Source organism: Magallana gigas, chromosome 5, assembly GCF_963853765.1.
Source record: "Magallana gigas chromosome 5, xbMagGiga1.1, whole genome shotgun sequence".
NCBI classification, from domain to species: Eukaryota; Metazoa; Mollusca; class Bivalvia; order Ostreida; family Ostreidae; genus Magallana; species Magallana gigas.
This window is the reverse complement of record NC_088857.1, coordinates 32144800-32160315: the sequence shown is the minus strand read 5'-3', so window position 1 is coordinate 32160315 and position 15516 is coordinate 32144800. Positions and strand designations below refer to the sequence as shown.

Sequence of the window (15516 nt, the reverse complement as noted above, 5' to 3'; positions counted from 1 at the left end):
TCGACTCCTCAGCGAATCAAATTTTTATGTATTTCTTGATGGTGTCCTTTACCACTATTACCAACCAAGATCCAAAAGGGCACGTCATCCAAACAACCACATCAAACAACTGGCAGTACCCCGTTGTCTCAGAGAAGATGTTATACGGTCATACCATGATAGTCTTGCAGGAGGTGCACATTTTGGATTTGAACGTACATACCGTGCCATCCAGTCAAAATATTATTGGCCAGCTATGTATCAAAATATAGAGGATTATGTCAGATCCTGCAGAGAATGTCAATTGTCCAAAAGACCAACACATCATGCTCCCGCACCACTCACACCAATGCCAATTGAGGACAGATTTTCCCGAATCCACATGGACATCCTTGGCCCGATTACCAAAACAACAGAAGGCCATAAATATATACTTCTCGTTGTGGATTCTTTCAGCAAATGGCCAGAGGCTTTTCCATTAAGAACCCAGGATTCCACTGAGATAGCCAAAGTACTTTTTAAGGAAATATTCTGTCGTTATGGTGCACCATATACCATCGTCACAGACCGCGGACAAAATTTTATGAGCAAGCTTGTAACAGCTGTCTGCCAGATTTTCCAAGTAACGAGACATTTCACCAGCTCATATCATCCCCAAACAAATGCAACCTGTGAACGGATGAACAGTACCATCGCACAATGTCTACGTACCTACGTTAATCAAAATCAAACAAATTGGCACGACATTTTACCTGGTATCCTGATGGCAATCCGAATGAGCCCATCCACCCAATCATCGGATCTTGCCCCATACCAAATTCTGTTTGGAAAAGAAATGTATCTTCCATTTGACACATCTCTTATACCAAAAGATGGAATGAACCAGGATGCCAAAACTCATGTCACTAACCTGATGAAACACCTTAAATTAGTACGTGAGATTGCAACCCAGAACATTCAGCATGCTCGTCAAAAACAAAAAGAGCAATATGACAAGACCTCGAAGGAACCTAACTTCTCTGTTGGACAAAGTGTCTTGCTGCATAAACCCCATGTACCAAAGGGACTTTCACCTAAACTACACAATCCATGGGATGGACCATATTACATCACTGCGGAATGTCCAAATAACACCTACAGTCTCAGAAAATGCTCAAATAACAAGGCAGTGAAATCCCGGATCCATGCCAATCGACTGAAACACTTTGAGAATCCAGATTTTCGCAAAGTACTCGATCCACCACCTTTAACAGATCCAATAGATGATTCTCATCTGCCACCAGAGCAACGCAACTCACAACCAATTGAAAATGAAGAGCAGGAAAGAGCACAACCCCCAGTACAACCTCACAATGAACCACATGATGATGCACAAGCTACAAAGGCTCAGCCAACAACTCCTAATATGGCAATACCTCAAACTAATGATCAGCATGTACCACCGATCCCTCAAACTCAACAAACATTGCAAAATACTCCAGAAAGACAAGTGGATGCTGACCAGCCAACAAATGATAGTTATGGATATGTTGAAAAACTGATGCAATACAAACTTGTCAATGGAAAGAAATACTTCCTAGTAAAATGGCAAGGAAGCGGTGTTAAAACCTGGGAACCAGAAGAAAACATCAATGATGAACTTATCTGGCAGTATCACATCACCAGGACTCAAACGGGACGGGCGCGCAAGCGCAGACGAAGGACCAGATCATGTTTTTACTAGATTCCAAGCTTTTCCTGTCTACTCCACTTAACCATTAATTCTTATTCTTAAACCCCTTTCCTGTGTACACTGTATAAGTTAATGTTAAAATTTTAATAATTTTATCCTGAAATTATTAATTTAGTGCTTCTCAGTAATGGTACCTACTGATACTGACATAACTGTACATTGTACACAATCTTTACCCTACCTTAATTTCTTCTTTCTAGTGTGCTCTGGACAAGAAAAGTACTATGGACGGAAAAACTACTATGGACCGAAAAAGAGCTTTGGACCGTCTCCTAACACCAGCATGTTTATAATCAGTTGCCTCTGTCTCACCTCAGTGTGTGCAACAGATATTTCAAGCCAGCATATCCAAAGAATTAACTATGGAGTTGTCTTTGAAAAGGTCAATGACTTATACCTTGGGCAGGAACACTGGTTACACACGTTCCAAATTCCACTGCCAAAGAAGATCCATCTACAGGAGTTGTACTGCAACATGCCTCAATGTAAAACTGCTGGCCACATAATCAAATCTCTCAACTCATTACGAATGCAGTGTATGGCTAGTGTAAACTCCACAGTGCATCATATACATGAACTTATTCCAACAACAGAACTTCCTACAGCCAAAAGATATATTGGAACGTCAAGATCAAAACGAGGACTTTTTGATTTCGTGGGAAAAATCTCGAAATCACTTTTTGGTACAGCGACATCAGATGACATTGCCACTCTACAACGCCATATGCAGACATTGAACAACAACAACATCCAACTGGCAAAAGCCATGGCCCATCAGGACCAACATTTATCATCTTTTATTGATGCCGTAGACAAAAGATTCAACAATGTCATGTCTGCAATACTTAAAAATCACCAGGATGCTGTAGCTCTCTCAGACCTAGCCCATAGATCAATGGACGCTTTGGACCATGAGTTCATAATCCTCACACAACTAATCATTAAGCAAACAAATGTTTCGGCACAACTTGAGAAGGAGCTTGAGCACATAAAACTTGGATTACATGATTTGGTCAAAGGCAAGCTCTCACCTTTCCTGTTGACACCACATATCTTAAGATCGTCTATCCTTCAAGTCCAAGACATCATTACAAACAACTTTCCACATTTCCATGTTGCAAATAAGGACCCACTGTATTACTATTCGAGGGGAGAATTCCTGTTCACAAGACGGCACTTGCACCTGTACTTAACCTTAAAGATTCCTATATCTCCATTCCAACAACCGATGACCATGTACAGGGTATACTCATATCCTGTACCAGTCAATTCCAGTTCCAACATGCTACGCAGCTAATAGATCTACCATCTTACTTCTTACACACAGCCGATAACCAACACTATGCCACCATTACCTCTGAAAAGATATCGCAATGTACAGGAACAACAACATTGTTTTGCAGCTTCAATATGCCAATGACAGCCTCTGCATCTCCCAGTTGTTTGTCAGCTGTCTTCTTTAATCAAAAAGATGCAGTCAGTAGTCTGTGTGATTTTCGATTTCTAATGAACATGCTGCCCCCAGCTGTGTACGAACTGTCGCCTTCAAACCTGTTGCTGTATCGAACATCAATGCTTGCACTGGACTGCCCCAATGGTCAACGAATTCTTAAAGGCTGTTTCTTTTGCATCGTCAGATTACCATGCCGATGTTCCATAACAACCAACAACCTTTACTTACCTCCACGACTGGGCAAGTGCAACAATCAAACCGATAAAGTTACCATTCTACATCCTGTGAATTTAGCCCTCCTCCAACAATTTTTCCATGAAAATTCCCACTCAACAATTTTTGGCGACACAATCTTTGAAGAACTAGTACATGTCAAAATTCCTGATTTTCATATCTTCAACCATTCCTTCTCCAAGTTTTTGGCCAACGACAAAGAACAACATCTTAGCCTAAAACGCATCGCCAAAGCTGTTAAACATGACGGAAAGGTTTTCAAAAACCTCGCAGAATCCATGATTGCAGGAAGAGTAGACTTTCCGATCGACAACTGGCCAGACACAAGTGGTATTTTGGCTATTGTCGCAACTTCAGTTGGATTCTTTGGACTTGTATTCAGCATTTGGTCATGCTACAAAATTCGGACTGTTCTACTTCCTGTTCTACTTCTGCATCAAGTCCATTCAACTACCGCCTCAACAATCAAGCCAACCATCTCATTCATTTACCACCAGTCCAAAGATGACACACCAGCAACGAGTATTAAGGAAAACATTTATGCCACATGTTCCACTCCCTGGCCTTATGTTTCCCTTTCTGTGCTAACCACAATCCTAGTGATCGCATGCATTACTAACCTATGGCAGAAATTCCAACGCTCACACAAAACCTCACTCCATTTAGAACTTACAACTGGACCTACCTGTGAACTCTTCACTATACTAACCCTTCCACTTTGCCCCCACAATTGGAACATTCAAACCCCTCAGGACATTTCATCTATCCATATCACCACTTCATATTTCATTTTACACTACCTTCACATTGAGTGCACTGATTTCACCATCACTAACACTCACACCAATCGCTCCATTGACGTCCCTACTACAATTTTAATTTCACCATTAACAGCTAGGAAGATTCGTAACATTCTTCAGCATCCTTACACAGCATATTTTCTGTTGTCACATCACCAATATTTCAAAATTTTGTAAGTTTTTACATCCTCGCCAATTTTTGATATGGGCATGACTTACGTGTGTATGTAAGTGTTTCGTTTTGTTTACCTTTAGAAAGTCATTATTTTTTTTTGTGTTGAAACTATGAATATCACAATTTGTTTGATGATCAACACAATATATTTTATACCATGAGATGTGTACATCATTATTTTTTTTTCTCTCATTCCAGTACTCCATTTGATTACATGTGTATTCATTTGTGTACATGTATATATGTGTATATTTTCCTTTAGTACACGTACATGCAATGTAGATATACCTATATGTTTTTTGTGTTTTTGTTTTTGTGGGTTTTTTTTTGTTATTACTTGCCATTGACTGTCCATATAGGTATCTTATTTTCATTTTTGAGGACAAAAATTTTTCTGACCAAGAGGGAATTATCATAGTGTCATTTTGACCCTCAAATATATTTTTCTATTTTTGCTCATTTCAAAATGTATTTTATATTTTTAATTATATTGACCAGATAAGATATATTATTTGCAAATCGTGTCAACGTGGATTTACCTAGAGAAAAAGCCTTAAGCTATTCGACAGTATTTTTCGTAAAAAGTTGTGAAATCAATTAGTGCCATTTTAAGTAATCAAAAGTAAGTTATTTAGATTCATCTGTCGAAGGATTCCTGTTTTCTTAATTACGTAATAGTCATTGTAATGCAAAGCCCTCGTGTCAATCCGTTTCTTTGATGTCGAGAATGAGTTAATCTTCTCTCACGGCTTTTTGGGAACAATTAATGGCAAGAATAACTCAACACCGGGACAGGGGACGCTATAGGGTTTTTGTCCGATCACTTTTGCGACGGACATCAACCAATAAACATATAATTTTACATTGTCTCCTGTCCTGTGTTTCAGGTATGTAGATTTTATTTGTTCTTTGTATTTTTAATTTTTATCACATTTATAGAAAACTGGTTATGCTGCTGAACTTTTTAGTAATGATTTAATATCATCAAATTGTGTCATGAGAATTTTGCATTTAGCTGTATTATTTTTAAATTACCAGTAAGGTTTATCTCACTTAGGTAATGTGTAAGAATCAAGTAACAACATTTTTCTATTTAGCTTACTGTACATATTTTTGATTTGAAACTGATTTTTAAGTTTAAGCACTTTTCGGATATTGTATATCCGCCATATACAGGTTTTACATTTAGTTATGTAAACACTACATTTTGTGCAAACGCGCAGTCCATCTTGCTGTTTTTCCTATTTATTCGTTACAAAAAGAAATATGCAGAAAGTATCAATGTAAGTGAACTTGTCCTGTGATACTGAACATCTGATCAGGCTTTACTTGTTTTATGTTGATTGTAAGTTAGGTATAATTTAGTACTTGGGCACTCATGCTCAATGTTTAGATAATGCGAGTTAAGATAATAGATGTGTTAAGCTTAACCATAGTCAGTGTTTGTATATAGTAGATTAGGTTTTGCAATGATGTTTGCCATCTTTGTTAGCTCCCCCTTTTTGGATAAATCCGGAAGTTAGGGTTTTGTATTGTTGCTTTCTGTAAGCAAGCCCCCCCCCCCTTTTTGTGTGAAACCGGAAGTCACTGTCATCCGAGTTGTAAACAATCACACGTGCATTTTCTATTTTTGGTCTGTTCCTTTCAAGTCCCTCTCTAGCCAAGCAAATATATTATTAGCTAATTTCCCCCATTAGAATGTAATTACACACTTTGAATTTGATCATTTATTTTTATAATAAAGATGTATAGTAGACATATTATTGTACCTGTGTAATGAATTGTGTGTTTATATAATGATGTTTAATTAACACATGAACATGAATCTGTGGCATTGTTATGCACTTTCATTTTGATTTTACAGTGTACCATTGTTTTTATATCTTTTATTATAATTATATTTGACATCACTTTTGCGACGGACATCAACCAATAAACATATAATTTTACATTGTCTCCTGTCCTGTGTTTCAGGTTTAAAGAATTTAGTTATCACCATAACCCCAATCACACGGTGATACATCAATGGATTTTTTTTTCACTTTGAGTAAACGTCATCCTTAACATTCAAAATGTATACTAAAGCTTTGTTTACATAGCAAAGAACTGTAAGCTCTGTAACTCGCTTATAACTCAACGAATGACACTCAAATTCTGGTTTCCTGTTTAAAATGCCTTACTAAAGGATTGCAAACAATAAGCTTTATAAATCATGCATTGTCTTATCAATATTAACAGACTGTTAAATATATCATACCGTAGCTCTGAGAATTAATTATTTTATTATCCTGACCAAAAGTAAAGTGTAGCACTTAAATTTAATTCAGTGTTATGATTGTTTCTCCTTTCTTTTTACACATTTGTATTACTCTGTATTGAAACTACTGTCCTGCGAAACAAGAAATGGACAGTAGCAATTAATTTATAACATTTTTCATTAATTGTTTATCACATCTAGCATACTTTTCATTAACCCATTTAAAGTAACATACATTTACAGGATAACATGTAGAAATAAATGGACACTTGATTGCTAAAGTGAACTCATCAAATGCCTTTCTCGCTGTTCTTTTCCTGGTTTTTTCCCGATTACGGCAAAGAGCACGGGTCAGCAGAGGATGCTCACTCCTCCTAGGCACCTGATCATACCTCTTTCATTTGGAGGTCCGTGTTGCTCTGTTTTGAATTTGTATTTCGTTTTATGGATTTTTGAGATGGTTCACGGTTTGTTATTGTCATTTTTTCATTAATACTGTTGTTCCTGGACAATTCTTGGGCCACACATGAAATTGATGCTCAAAGTTTGATGAAGGTTTTTGTGTGCTGTCTAAAACAATCTTTCGATCTTCTCAAGATGTTTTAGCTTGAAAATATAATTAGAATTACTTCCCTGTCATTGTGCTTTCACTAAAGACTGAATGTCAGTGTGCATACAAAAATCGGTAATCTTGAAATAATCTTCATTAACATTAATTTTGCTTTTCCCCATGCCTTAATTTTGATTTATGCTCAAGAGTAACTCGAAACAAAAAATAAAAACAATTTTATTCACATTCACATTGAATTAATTCAGTGAAGAATGAAGATAACATACCATAATATCATGTGACATACAAAGAACTAGGTCGTGCAATCAGTAAACAGAAAAAGGAAAGACATTTTTGGGAGAGGGAAACCGTTAAACAGTTACTTAGAAATAAATAAATAACAATACAAATGTAAAATGCAAAAATGCATCCCCGCTCATAACAATTTTTCATAAAATAAAAAAGAAAATACAACTATTTTATACTTTGCAGCAAATAGCCTCGGATTGATATTTTACTACGTGATATACACGGCTGCTGTACTCATCAAAGAAGTCGGGATGAGACAGAAATGCCACAAAGTCTTCAAGGAAATCACTCATGCTAAATGGCGCTGGAAAATGTTTGATGTACATTTTCTTGTAATGTTGTTCATCACAGCTGCCGTCTAGAATGGTCCAAAACTTGACGAAATCTCCTCCTCCTAAAAGCAGCTTCCTCTTCAAGTACTCTTCTGTCGTGAAAAAATTAAACCAACCTTTGATGACAGGTCTGATTTTGCCGGCTCTGTCATGAGGCGGTCCTGTACCCATCAACCCTTCCACGACATTGATATAGTCCTCCACTTCTATGTCTTTTCCGGGTCCTCGCTTAAATATATTATCATCCCACCATTTCTTCTGTTCTGTAGAGGACAAAGCTGTTGTTCTGGCGCCAATCAGTCTACGAAGCATTTCTAGCTTTTCGTTTGTTATCCTCATGTCCTCTTGACTGATGACGCCATCTTGGTCTGCATCGAGAAGTTTGGCCCATCGGCGGAGCTTACGTCTGATAAACCATTTCTCTGTGGAAAGTAATGCATAGGTATAGCATACTATAATGTTTGGTTTGCAATCGATAGTAAGAGATTTTTTTTTTTGGGGGGGGGGGGGGATAAATCTTTATATCTCCCTCACAATCATGCAATAAATGTATAATATATTTACATTCACTGTGTATTTTGGTATTTTTTTTTTTAGAAATATTTCTTTAGCAAATCGATTGTAATTCATTGATTCTAGAAACTGACAGGGTTGAAATGTACATGATACAGTTCTAACAGTTTATCGATTGATAGAAACCTTTATCACAAAAACCACAGACTGCATGAAATAATCTTGATGATGCCACACTCAAATTCCCTTAGCCCATTTCTTGCATTTAACGTATATATATACTGATGATTTACTTACATTTAACTACTGTTCATTAATATTTCAATAATTTATCGTAAGAACGATGTAAATATAAACAATAAAATGCTATCTTTGATACTAGTAATTCATGCGGGTTATGTATTTTTTCTGCAGTGTCCTTCCTTTTCCTGGATAGAATCACCAAGCAAAGAAGTCGTTTGATTTTGAATCATATAGAAATTATGAATAAGTTATTTACACTGAAAACGAGACGCCGTCAAATAAGTTGAGCTATAATTGTCAACAATGAGTATTTATCACTCACACAGACAAGTTTACGAGAGTTCACCTTAAGCGATATATGTACATACTAGAAATTCCAATCATGAAGATAAAACAAAAAATGATGTAGGCAGCGTAAGGCATAAACACAGCAAGCTGTCCTATTTTGGCGTTATAGTAGAAATCGTAGAACGCCGAGGTACACGTGACTGTTGTATTTGTCTCTGGATTGTACAAGGGTAGGATTTTTGTCGCTCCTGAAAAGTGAAGGGTAGAAATGAATAAGGTAGTAAATATTTATATGTGTTGATATAAAAAATGACATTAATATATCAAAACTAGGCATAGATTAAGAGAAATTTGAAAATTATTTTACCTAAAATCATTGCTGTGTTTCATCGTGTACTTAGATGAGGAAAAAAATCAATGCATTTTTTGTTGGATGGGGGGGGGGGGGGGGGGATAACTTACCTGCAATACAGAGACCAAAATTAGCAATGTATAGTCCCATTCCAAGAAAGAACACATTCCCACCACATTTCTTCTGTCCCTCTAAATCGCTTTTAGGTTTTTGGTGCGTACGACGGATATCCGAAAGTATGAGTAATCGTATAAGAAAAGCATAAAGAATCGTGGCACAAATGACCCCTCCTTCTGCCTTGATGAAGGCGGTGAGGTCGTCTTCGTTCGTTACATTTCCTTTTTTGTCAAACCTCTTTTTGATGCATTCCCCACTGTATTTTGTCCCTATATATATATATATATATATATATATATATATATATATATATATATATATATATATATATATATATATATATATATATATAAAGATGCAATGGCATTTATAACAAATTAACGACAAATATTTACAATTTATTCATTTAATCAGAAGGTACATGTAATTCAATGAAATAGTCCTATGTGGTGGTATTTTAATGTATTGTGTATGTAAGACTTGATTTTGCTTTGGCTACTTACCATAATAAATATACGATATGGAAAAGGCTAAAACGGCACACCAAATAATCTGTTGAAGAACTAAAAGAATATGTATATCGTTAATATATACTTTAATAAAAGTTAAGTATTTCGTACATTTAAAAAATAGTCATAGTTATTTTGTCCAGGTCTTTACTTGTACATGATAGTACATGTACTTGGTTGAAACTTAAACGGTTTCACAGTATGGGTTTTGGGTTATCAGCTTGATGATATATGTTAGATCTTTATTCTAATAAAATCGGGCAACAAATTGAAATGATTGTCTTTCTTAATTTATAATTTTTTATGAACTGAATTTTTGAATAACCAGTCGTCTGAAAAATGATTAAGTAAGTGATGCAGTCAAATAATCAAAGTCTTATACAGAAGCTGACACAATACTTACATGAAATACTAGTAGTTTATGCTTCTACATTTGAAATTTAATAATTGGGGTGTTTCACGTTATTTGAATACAGTAAACCAACTTTTATGCGCGTGCGAAAAATATGTTAGCCTCATCGTTGCGAATATTTCTCGCCGTGGACAAGTCCTTGGCGCAGAAGAACAAAACCTATGTCTCGCGAAAAGTCGCCGCGAACCATTTTTTTCCGGTAATAGCGAAATAAAGTTGTTACAGTATTATTTCATTAAATTTGGGTGGTCACGAGACTGCATTTATAAGATGACTCTTCAATTTCCAATAACAAAACAAAATGGAATCATATCCATGGGTGCTTGAGGACAGGACCGACCCCCCCCCCTCCCCAATTATAAAGACCCCCGGGACTTTACTCTTTTTTAAAATTAAATTATCCTTTTATGACCTATTTCTAATCTAATTTATTTATTCATTGCCCAACCTTAAACAAATATTTTTTTTTAAAAATCAGACCCTCTGTGTATGTATTATATATATAAAGAGGGTCTGATTTTTAAAAAAATGTTTGTTTTAGGTAATTTTGTGCAACGAATGTATGAATTAGATTAGAAATATGTCATAAAAGGATAATTTAATAAAACAAAAATGAATAAAGTCCCGGGGGTCTATATACTGTGGAATGGGGTGGAAGTAGGGGGGGGAGGTCGATACTGTCCTCAGGCACCGGTGATCAAATCCATAGCAAATTAATCAAAAAATGTTTAGATCCCTTTGATCCGTTCATGTTTACCAATGTCCATAACACGATTGGATCACACAAAGCTTGATCCGCTCGCGTAGATCTGTCATGTTGTAAATTTTGAATTTACTGGGTGGGTGTAAATACAAAATTTACAACATGACAACAGTTGTCATGTTGTAAATTTTTGTATTTACACCCACCCAGTAAATTCAAAATTTACAACATGACAGATCTACGTGTGCGGACCAAAATTCAAGTATTTAATTTTAATCGGATTATGTTATTATGCGGTCGAGAAAAAGTGTTTCATTCAAATATTTGTTTCAACTCAAAAGCTAATACACTTCAGTTATTTTGTGTTATTTTATTTCTATATAATCTTCACCTCAAACAAAGTCTTAATAATTTACTAATAATTAATTCATAAACATATATACCGGACATTTCGAACCATTCGTGAAGTTTTTCCCACGTATTTCTGTCATCCTTATAGTATGTCTGACGTCCCCTCGGTAATGAACTTGGGGCAGGAGTTTGAGTTTTTGCGAAGATATCATCATAAGCTGGGGGTGGAACTAAAAACAGAATAAAAACATGACAACGTACGTGTTCTTAGAAAAAAAGAAGTTCTACAATATACATGTATGTACCTAATACTAGTCATAATCATAATTCAACCAGTATAGTATGAAGTTTATAAGTGAACAGCAAATAACGTACGTAGTTGTATGATGTAGTTGAATTTTATTGAATTTGACCAACATCTATATGTATGTAACCAACTAAACGCCACACTCTCCCCTCCCGGTGCTTTGCTCACTAAGGGTTGGATCAGGAATTAATTCCATAAATTAACGTACTGACCTCATTAGCCAGCTGCAACCCTGCAGCCCCCCCCCCCCCGGCTCCCCCACAGGTTTTTCCCTTTCTTTTTAAGAAATTTCAACGATCAGACTCTGCCACCCCCCCCCCCACACACACACACACACACACATTCCTGAGGTTCTTTGAAATGTCGAGAGGATAATATGTAAATATAGTTTGAGCTCTTTCCATTAATTATAATAGTTTATGGTTTTTATTTTCAGAATATATAGATTATTAATTTAAATTAACTAACAGCTATAACGAAATACAAGTGTTCGATCTGCAGAGTGTTGATTTATTGAAGTCGGACGCGGTAACTATGGAATGTGTTATTAAACATAACACAGACCATCTTATATGATGTTGTTTTTAAATTGAATCAAAACATGGCAGGGCAAAACAAAGCTATACTTCAGAAAGTAAAATTAAAAATCAACCGCAAAAAAATAAAAAACAAACAAACAAAATTAAATATAGTTATGGTGGCATAGATCTGCCACCACTTGTCAGATAATTATGTTAACTTCTCATATGATAATGTTGAGTTGTCAGATATTTATGTCAACTTGTCAGATCTTTATGTTGACTTGTCAGAAAATAACCATAGTGACCAGAGACTCAATATTTTGTTGTCAAAGCGTGTTAGTGCCACTAACTGCCATTTACTTGTCATCATAATATCATATAAGTCGACATAAATATCTGACAAGTTTACATAATCATCTGACAAGTCGATATAAAGATCTGACAAGCTAACATAAATATCTGTCAAGTCGACATAAAGATCTGACAAGTTAACATAATTATTTGACAGAAAAAATAATAAAGCAACTAGTTTAAAGAAAATTATCATTCATATTGTAAGTCGACTTGCCAGATAATGATGTTGACTTGTCAGATGTTATGTCGTCTTGTCAAATAATTATGTCGACTTGTCAAATAATTATATCGACTTAAAAATGATTATGTCGACATTGTCAGAAAATATTATTTCAAATGGATGGCACAAATTGGGCGTGGAAAGGTTAAAGTGTTGAATTCTTAAACACGTGAATAAGTGACAAGTCGACTTAAAGAACTGACAAGTGAACATAATTATCTGACAAGTCGACATCAAGATCTGACAAGTCGACATAATTATCTGACAAGTGGTGGCAGATATAGTAGGTGTTTAAATCGTCATGAAAAGATTTATACCCCTTTAAAAGGCGTGTTATTTTTAAGACACACTAGACAACTTCGTGATTTTTTTAGTGTCGTTTTCATTTCTTGCAATGTAAGATGAATTAAGTGGACAAATCTTACTCTTTTCTTGTACAAGGTCCGCTGTCATTACACTGTGACCGAAAGCTTGACCCGAGTGCTCGCCATTATTGCTGCAAGCTGCTGAATAGTCTGGTGGCGCAAAATGTACACGTCCAAATGAATCCCGAGGAACATCATTCACAGACATTGTTCTTCGTTTTAGCTTGTTCAGAGAGGCTTGAGATGTCGATATATGTCGATATATAGTCACCCCGTTAAGTAAGACATCCGTCTGAAATACACTGCATATTACAAATCCGTTGTTGATCTTGCGAAATTTCAACCTCTGTTGATATCGATTTCCAGTGTCGTCACACCTGACCAAGACTATTGAATATACCAACTGTTTGGGTAGATGCGTAGTGGGTTTACATGTACCCACGTGTCTTCTGCTTAAAGTAGAGCAAAATTACGCAAAAAAGGTACACAATGTAATAGTTTGTTTTATAGACTGACCAATTTTGAAATTAGATACCTGTACATGTAAGTGTCCAATAAGCCTAAATGTCCAATAAGTTAAACATAATACCCATTATTTATAGAGAGTTATAAAAGTGGTCCATCATTAAAGGTAATGGGACAGTGCCAAATAAAACTAATTGATCACTCTCTGGCTACATGTACGCTAAAAATATAACAGATGACGAAATAACATCGGTGAAGATTTACATTTCTTAAACACTGAGTTTAATAATTCTATATACACCGTATTTCTCGACTTCACTTAAATTGAAGGCCTCATTCTCTTCTCTTTGTGTACGACTTTCATTTTGTTCACTTTTTTTTAAAAGAAAAAATGCATATAGAGGTTATTTAAACACATCTCTTTTTTTCGTCATGCGCTGGTTTTAGTTTTTTATTTCATCAGACACTTTTTATATCAATATTTTTGTCTTTAGTTTCCCTACACCCAAATACATAATAATCTCTCCAAGAATAGTCAGGGTATTTGCAAATTAAATTAGTAGTAATATACAATTTCAGATACTGTTGGCATACTCACATCTAAATAATTTTATTATGAAGTAATTGCAATGTACATACTTTTTAAACACAGTACTTTTAGCCATGAATATATATGTATGTATAAGTCATAGTAACGTATTTAAATATCCCCAAAATATGGATTAATATACAAAATAGTGGTAGATAAAAATTTGGAAAAAATAAAATTATGCTAGCGCACCCGCTAATCTTTAAAAAGTTCCTGTCAACGATTTAGCCAAACACTTTTTGCATGTTTTTCACCTTTCCTCCTTTTCTGTCCCAAGGTCCAGGTTTGAACAAAACTGTTTATATGTGTATAACATACATGTATCGGACTACGTGGACACCAATAGTTACATATAGATAGAGATGTAATTATTGTAGGTCATTTGCTGTTGTCATTAAATAAGAGTAATGCCAAGACACATTGACGGTCAGAGAGAGAGAGAGAGAGAGAGAGAGAGAGAGGGGGGGGGGGGTGGGGGTAAGGGTGTTGATATCTAACTCATTCAACTTATTAGGAAAATAATTTATGCATTAATTTAAACATATGAAATAAAATAAAAGTGCTCGTGTCGACGGGAAATGAACCCGGATCGTCTTGAAGGATATCGGTCATGCTGACACCATCGTTGCATGATATGTTTCCTGCGGTATAGAGATCCTTTTACACGATTACTATGCACAATAATTTTGAGGCAATCGGTTCGCAGTTCGCAATTGAATAGTGAACTGCGTTCTAGCAGTTCGCAATTCAAAATTTAGAATTCATATTTGGGGCTTGAAATTTTCAGGGGCATCTACTAGTGCATGGTATTTCACTACCACTGTGAAAATATGGTGATGCAGCTATCTCTAGTTTTTGAGATTCGGGCTTATATGCAATTGAATAGTGAACTGCGCTCTATCTAGAACGCAGTTCGCAATTCAAAATTTAGAATTCATATTTGGGGCTTGAAATTTTCAGGGGCATCTACTGGTGGTATACCACTGCCACCATGAACATTTGGTGAGGTGGTCTTCTCTATTTTTTGAAATGTTTGCCTTTTCGCAATTGAATAGTGAACTGCGTTCTAGAACGCAGTTCGCAATTCAAAATTTAGAATTCATATTTGGGGCTTGAAATTTTCAGGGGCATCTACTAGTGCATGGTATTTCACTACCACTGTGAAAATATGGTGATGCAGCTATCTCTAGTTTTTGAGATTCGGGCTTATATGCAATTGAATAGTGAACTGCGCTCTATCTAGAACGCAGTTCGCAATTCAAAATTTAGAATTCATATTTGGGGCTTGAAATTTTCAGGGGCATCTACTGGTGGTATACCACTGCCACCATGAACATTTGGTGAGGTGGTCTTCTCTATTTTTTGAAATGTTTGCCTTTTCGCAAT

At 35.7% G+C, this 15516-nt stretch overlaps 1 protein-coding gene across 1 annotated transcript; it reads right to left on the bottom strand.

The window, feature by feature from the left end:
* Nucleotides 1-7400: 7400 nt before the first annotated feature.
* LOC105344653 (uncharacterized) lies at nucleotides 7401-13494 on the bottom strand. The gene is made up of 6 exons (XM_011452481.4): nucleotides 13137-13494; nucleotides 11402-11539; nucleotides 9838-9897; nucleotides 9328-9603; nucleotides 8946-9113; nucleotides 7401-8243 (listed from the first exon to the last, which is right to left on the bottom strand). Exons 1-6 carry the CDS (start codon nucleotides 13282-13284, stop codon nucleotides 7660-7662), a joined length of 1374 nt encoding a protein of 457 aa, XP_011450783.4. The 5' UTR covers nucleotides 13285-13494; the 3' UTR covers nucleotides 7401-7659.
* Nucleotides 13495-15516: the final 2022 nt, after the last annotated feature.